Source organism: Aulonocara sp. 'chitande type north' Nkhata Bay, linkage group LG2 (assembly GCF_057382095.1).
Source record: "Aulonocara sp. 'chitande type north' Nkhata Bay isolate Kocher_YH1m ecotype deep benthic linkage group LG2, A_spYH_male_GT1.1, whole genome shotgun sequence".
Lineage (NCBI taxonomy): Eukaryota > Metazoa > Chordata > Actinopteri > Cichliformes > Cichlidae > Aulonocara > Aulonocara sp. 'chitande type north' Nkhata Bay.
The window spans coordinates 35,889,311-35,896,493 of NC_141345.1; the positions used below are offsets into that span (position 1 = coordinate 35,889,311).

The window sequence follows — 7,183 nt, forward strand, 5'->3', positions numbered from 1 at the left end:
TAGCTCAGTCTAAATAGAGTTGTCGTTTTTCTCCTCCAATGCCTTATTGTGTTGTACATTTGTTTCTCTTTACACTCCCTGTTCTGACCTGTCTCCCCAATGTGATGTTTGTGTAATGTATGTATGGTAAGCAGAGGTCCAATTTCGCTGCACGCAACTGCAAGCGACAAATAAAGGCTTCATCAGTCACTCAATTAATATGCAAGTCCTCATTACAGTATAGATTTGTTTCAGTGTGTGGTTCTTTAGTTTATGTAGTTAATAATAATATCTATGTGACCAGTTTCATGGTGTGAATAACTAACATACTGGATTACTTTTTGTGCCAGAGGCATGGTCCCTGGTCCCTCAGCTGCAGGGACGGAGTGGTGCAGTGATCTCAGTAGGGAGAAAAAAAACAAACTAGTATGTGTAATGACGTACTTTTTTGAATAACAACCCCAACACTGGATGCAATAGTATTGTTTATTTCCAGTATCTTTTATAAAAGTATTCACAGATACTACAGTGGGCAGATAAGCAAGATGCTATTTAACTTTGAATATAAAAACTAAAAAGTTACAAGAACATAAGCAGCAAATAAATTGTTGCCCCTAAGACTTTTACTTAAAAAATGTATATCTTTTTGCACAGCTACCAATCTGCGTTGTACGGAGCCCTGCAAGGGACATGGGAGAAAAAAAAAGGAAGATGAACTTTTGCGAGATCTCGCAAAATAGGCTGCATCCTCCGGAGGCCACCAGCTCGAAGCTGACAAGCCAGACGACGAAGGCTGTCCCAATTCGAAGGCTGCTCCAAATGCGTCCTTTGTGTCCCAACCTATCCCAAATTTCATAGTGAGGCCCAGCCAACTCCAGTTTCCAACAACTGTGGCAGCAATATTACTTAGTTTTAATATTACGCTTTCTGGGTCACAAAATAAACGTTTAAGATATTTTCAGGCGAATGTAGCCGTGTAAACTTCAAATATCTGCTCAGTTTATCAACACATCAAATACTTGCAAAAGCGTTCTCATGTTTTCGGAGACGTTTGTTACCCAGCAGTTCAAAGCTTACTGGGATGTTGAGACCTACAAGAGCCAGCGAGAATACTGCACTCCCAGCACATCGTGCCTCAACCACCCGGTCAGCTTCGAGCTAGCAGCCTCTGAAGCATGCTGCCTATTTTTGCAAGATCTCGCAAAAGTTTATCTGCATTTTTTTTCTCCCATGTCCCTTGCGGGGCTCCGTAGCCTTGCAATAAACATACACAGCATATATATTAACTACTCCACCTTCTTCATCAAAACAAGAATCATAAAGGTAATAAAAAGAGTCTCTCTCACAGCAAAAAAAATGAAACAGAAGAAAAAAACAATCCCTCCTCACTGTAATTTTCTTTTTGATCGCAACACATTTTCTTTACCCCAGAGGAATCTGCATGCTTCATGGGGACAGCCTTTTACTGGCCCTCTCTAATGCCAGAGTATATGGTGCACTCTGGTGACTCCTTCTTACTCTTCCATCTTGAAGATTTTCTTGAGGGGAAATCCAGAGCCACATAGTTTAGTCCTGCTTCTTCACCCTCCTGTAAATTATTAACAGAAATGAACAAACATTTGAAAATATTTTTAAAAACATAGGACACGTAAACATAAACAACACAGAGAACAACACATAGCCTTGTCTGTTTGTTTCTCTTCAAACGATTATTATTTGAGACGACTTCATGTTTCCGTGCAATGGTAACTGCAGCTGTTTCATATTTGCTAGTTACGATCATGAAAACACACATCTAAAGTAGACATATTACACTAAAGTGTGACCTAACCAAACATGTCCTCGTTCACTTTAAAGGACTTGTTGGTGGGATGTCAGGTGTGATTCATTACTAAACTGTCATTGACACCTCAGCTTCAGATCAAAACTATTTCTTTTACCTTTGCTGTCTGCACTTTCCTGTATTTCACAACATCCAACTGCTTCCTATATCTTTTCCAGAATGTTTATCTTACTCGTTCTGTGTGTTTCAACCTTAAAAATTCAGTATTTAATTTGTCAATGAGAGCACCTATCAAGTGCAGTACCTATCCAATATTATGATCGAAGTCTAGTCATATATGTCATTATTAGATAGACATTATATGGATATTTGGATAGCTATAGATGGTGTGTGTGTGTGTGTTTACCTCATTGCTCATTTGATCCCCAGATGATTTTTCCTGTTCAACATCAGTAAAGACTTCTACTTTTCCTGTTCATTAAAAAAGATATTAACAGTGATTTTTTTTTTTTACCTTGTCAGGTCAGAATCCAGAATAAACTGTTTAAGGCTTTAGTAATGCTGTACAGAGCCTCCATTTACTCTCACGGCAGCTTCAGCTTCACATGATGATAGAAGCACATTTTAGCACCTGCAAATTCAAACCGTTAACCTCCTGTTTTATCACTTTGGTCGATTAAAATCTGACTACTGGAACAGCTGCTTAAGTCTGGTGGAGTCATTTTTATGTTCATGAAATGCATTTGAAACAACTTCTCTTTAATTATCTGCAATTGTGACTTCATCTATTAAGTAACTATTTGAATTCTAGTAAACTAGGAATATTTTTGTTTGTGTTTACTTATATACACTATTGTAATGGAAATGTTGATAATAGTTTTAGGGAAAAAAATTGTTTTACAGAAAACTTGCATGAACCACGAGGAATTAATTTGAAATTCAAATTTCTGGCAGTTGTGAAGTTTGACAGTTCTCTCTATGGAGTAGAGCCGAACAGAAATATCACACAGAAAGTGCTGAATATGTCGAAAATTCACTAATTTTGTTAAACATGACTGTTTGCTTTAAAATAATCGTTGGCCCTTTTTCCAAAACTGAAGAACTTTAATAAATAAAAGTTAACTATCCTCTGCCAATCTGGTGTGCAATCATCTTAAATGGCAAATGTATTTATACAGTAAAATACAATAAATTATAAAAAATATTCAAAGATGCAAATTATCAATAAATACATCGTCAGACAGATTGCGCTTTTTTTCATTCATCTGAGAGAACAGCGCAGTGGATTTACTATTGTCATGACTTTCCCTTACATTTGCCTACAGGTAGGCTCATCAGGTTGCGTTAGTGCACTGCTGTTGTTAAATTCATATCTTTTAGTTCAGCAGACTCCAACTTTGTCACATACTGCAACTGGTGATTGTAGTCTTTCTTCTGCTCTGGTCATGTTCTGTGAGCTGAAAGGCCTCTCTTATCAGAACCAATAGAATGTTTCATGACTTTCATGGCTGTGGTGAGCACAATTTAAATTTGCATAAATTATAATATATATATATATATATATTAAAATATATATATTAAAATATTTAAATAAATATCAGTTTGATGATTTTAAAGTTATAATAGAGTTGTTTAAGAGCTTAATTTAAAGGTTGAACATATTATATGGGACAACTCATGAGCCACAATTGAGAATTATTTATTTAAAGTTTAAAAAAAAATAGCACTAAAAGGGTAGAAAAAACAAATGCCCTGAATTAATTAAAAGTGTATATCATAATAAATAAAAACATAATAAATTAAATGAAAGGCTCTGAGCTGTACAAATAACAGTCAGGATAGAAAAGAACTTCATCACTACTCCTAGTTATAAATTAGTGATGGGATTTCCGGCTCTTTCGGTTCGGCTCACTAAAAAGAGCCGGCTCTTTCGGCTCCGAACCGGCTCTTCAGGTTGTTTTGTTGCTTTAATTAATTTATTATTAACAATAATATAAAATTATGCACAAAAGGAATTACTAACGTAAAAACAAGTGGTTTTATTTATATATGTTTATATATAAATATATGCGGTGGCCCCTACAGACAAAACACGTACAAACTCCAAAACACATTTCTAGCATGAACTGAACTTCCAAAGCTGAGCTACTAGATCACTTAAATTACACAATTGAAAGCATGTGTGTATTGTTTGTGTATTTATACACAGGCACTCATATATATATTCAAATAATTTAAAAAAAAGTTCATTTACCTGTTATTACCACACACCAAATCCAGTCATTGGTACTTGCTGGCTTGTGTAGCCACAAGATAACAAAGGCTCAACACTGCGCCCAGCATCCTGGAGCACTTCTGTTGTTCTTTTGTACGTGTTTTGAGTTTTTATGTGCTTCTGAGTTTTTATATGCTTCTGAGTTTTTACGTGCTTCGGAGTTTGTACGTGTTTTTGAGTTTGTACGTGTTTTTACGCGTTTTGGAGTTTGTACATGCTTCAGAGTTCGTACGTGATTTGAAGTTTGTATGTGCTTTGTCTCTAGGGGCCACTGTAAATATACTTTTATTTATTCACTCCACATAAAATGTAATAAATAAATCATATAATACAAAAATCAACTATTCACATTTCAAGTTTTAACTATTTACATTTTCAGCTTTTTCCTTTCACAAATTTAAAGTGAAAAGAACACAAAACACTGCAAACCACAACACAATTAAATATAAATTATAATATGAAAACTAAAAGAAGATGCATATTCTCTGTCATATGGACCTGCATGAATAAACTTTCTCAATCCTTTATCATCTGCAACCGAAAATAGTTGTGGATGATTACTATACCTTTCTAATGTTGTTGTCCCTGCCTCTCTTTCTCTCTCTCTGGCTCTGTTCCTGTGCTACTGAGTGTAACTACCGCCCCTCCCCCCTCTGCCCAGCGTAAAGCACAAGGCTCGCGTGCAGAGTGAAACGGAAAAAAAGTGCGAGAGAGAGGCTGAGAGAAAGAAAAAAAAAAAAAACCCACGTGACGGCTCGCGATAAGGAGCCGGCTCGCGTCGTTCACGTCAAAGAGCCGGCTCTAAGAGCCATTTCGTTCGCGAACGACCCATCACTATTATAAATGTCATAAGAAACCTACAAGATACTCTCTTGTAGAAACAATGATTGATATTAGTATTAGCTTTTAATATTTTAACATGTTTTAATACGGGTGCTACTCCTGTCAGCTAAGAACAAACTGAGGTTACAGTTCAGTAAATAGTAAATATATATATCCATCCATCTTCATCCGCTTTATCCGAGGCCGGGTCGCGGGGGTAGCAGCCTAAGCAAAGAGGCCCAGACCTCCCTCTCCCCAGCCACCTCCTCCAGCTTGTCCGGGGGAATACCAAGGCGTTCCCAGGCCAGCCGAGAGATATAATCTCTCCAGCGTGTCCTGGGTCTGCCCCGGGGCCTCCTCCCGGTGGGACATGCCTGGAACACCTCACCCAGGAGGCGCCCAGGGTATATATGTATATATATATATATATATATATATATATATATATATATATATATATACGCACACTACGTTATATTAGATGTGAATAACTTACCTTTGCAGTGCTCGCGAGGTTGTTTTTTCTTTTTTCTTTCTTTTTTCTTTTTGGTGAGAATCAGTGCAAAGTTCACAAACACAGAGCAGGCCAGCAGTGCTCCAAGCACAGTAACGAGCAGGAACTCCTCTGGAATAAGAAAACATTACAGCAGACTGTTAACATTCTAATTATATAATGGCACAATAATGTACATATCTCACTGTGAGTGAGGTCACAGTATTAAAGTTTCATTTAAATAGTTTTCATTCACTGCATGAATTTTGAGTTTCAGAAGTAGAAACTCAGGAAAAGCTAAAAACAAAAAACATTCAGGATTCCAACCACTTTTTGACTCAATTTCCAAGATGTACAGTGTCTCAGTAATAAATCTTCATAAACATTAGTTCATACATTTGTGATTTTTATGCCAAGACGAAGAAGAAAAAGCACAAGTAGCAAAGGCAGCCAAAAGGAACCTGCAATAATTCTTGTAAGCTTTAAACTGCAAATCTGATTTATAGATTTCCAACCACTGTGGACTGTGAGACGTAAGAACATTATAATGTTTATATTAAGTATTTTGAGCTGTCAGCAGCTAATGATACATCATATTGCATATCCACACAATGATCACCTAATTATCTAACTCACATCAATTTTAGAGGGCTCAAAACTACCATGCGAAGCCCTGTAGTATATATTCATGGAAACCAAGACAGCAATAACAAGCAAAATAACTAAAGACGTAAATAAGACTTTACAAACATACTGGTCTCCACTTTAGCTCCTTCCCCAAACAGGATCTGTCCACATGTTACCAGAGTACAGTAGTAGGTCCCACTATCAGATGTTTCACCATATGGACACTGATCTGTCTCAGTTTTGTTCTTGGAGAGGAGCGAACACTGCAGAGTGACTGCATTACCCACATGGACTGGCTCCACTTCTCGACTTTTCTTCATGGTGACAAATGTATTTTGCGTTTTAGGATCTGTGGGAGTCACAGAGAGACATAAAATAGCATTAACTAGAATTGTTTGGCTTTAGCCGCAGATATGATATAAACAATCAAATTAACATACTTTACCATTCACTGCCACAATTGTGCCATTTTTAAATCTCATACTGAATGATGATCCTGCTTGACAGAAGTACGTTGCTTCATCTTTTTTGCTTACATTTCTTATGATAAGAGAATGCACATTACCCACTTTTGTGGCACTGAATCTTGAGTTGTTCTTTTGAAATATTTTGTCAAAACTTCCTTCAGCAACTGTTTGAACCATATATCCAAAATTCAGCTTATACCAGTAAAACAACCCTTTATCACTTCCAGAGAGCGCACATGTCAGAGTCACATTATCTCCGGGTTTAGCCACAGTTAAAGAGATCTGCTGAGGAACCTCATTCGTTTCAGTCAAAGCTGAAGCAAAGAGACAAACAGTAACAGTTAGAACAAAACAGAAAAAAGCACTCAAAAGTATATTCATCATGTTATGCCAAATATTACAAAACCTCATGTTTTACATTGTTTACAATGATAAACTCACACAATGTACTTAGAAGCATCAAAGAAACCAGTCTTCCAACCATTGTGGTACCTCAGCCTTCTCTTTCATAACTAATATCTTTACACTCAAAGGAAGATTTAGTCATGAGCTGATTAAGGTTTACAAAGTGGAAATCACAGTGATTGGCTGAAGCACAAAATGCACTTCCTGTAAAAATTTGCAAACCATTTACATATTTAGAGGCAAACACATTATTGCAAGCTGATGACAGAACAAAAAAGCACTCTGCTTTCGCTAACATAAGTTATGTCGTGTTACACTTTTGCTTTTTTGAG

At 36.7% G+C, this 7,183-nt stretch overlaps 1 protein-coding gene across 1 annotated transcript; it reads right to left on the bottom strand.

The window, feature by feature from the left end:
• Nucleotides 1-515: 515 nt before the first annotated feature.
• Nucleotides 516-6,930, bottom strand: LOC147338333 (uncharacterized). Its single transcript, XM_086264492.1, has 6 exons — nt 6,888-6,930; nt 6,425-6,760; nt 6,107-6,328; nt 5,356-5,484; nt 2,169-2,233; nt 516-1,567 (listed from the first exon to the last, which is right to left on the bottom strand). The coding sequence occupies exons 1-6, from the start codon at nt 6,928-6,930 to the stop codon at nt 1,442-1,444; spliced, it is 921 nt and encodes a 306-aa protein (XP_086120618.1). The 3' UTR covers nt 516-1,441.
• Nucleotides 6,931-7,183: the final 253 nt, after the last annotated feature.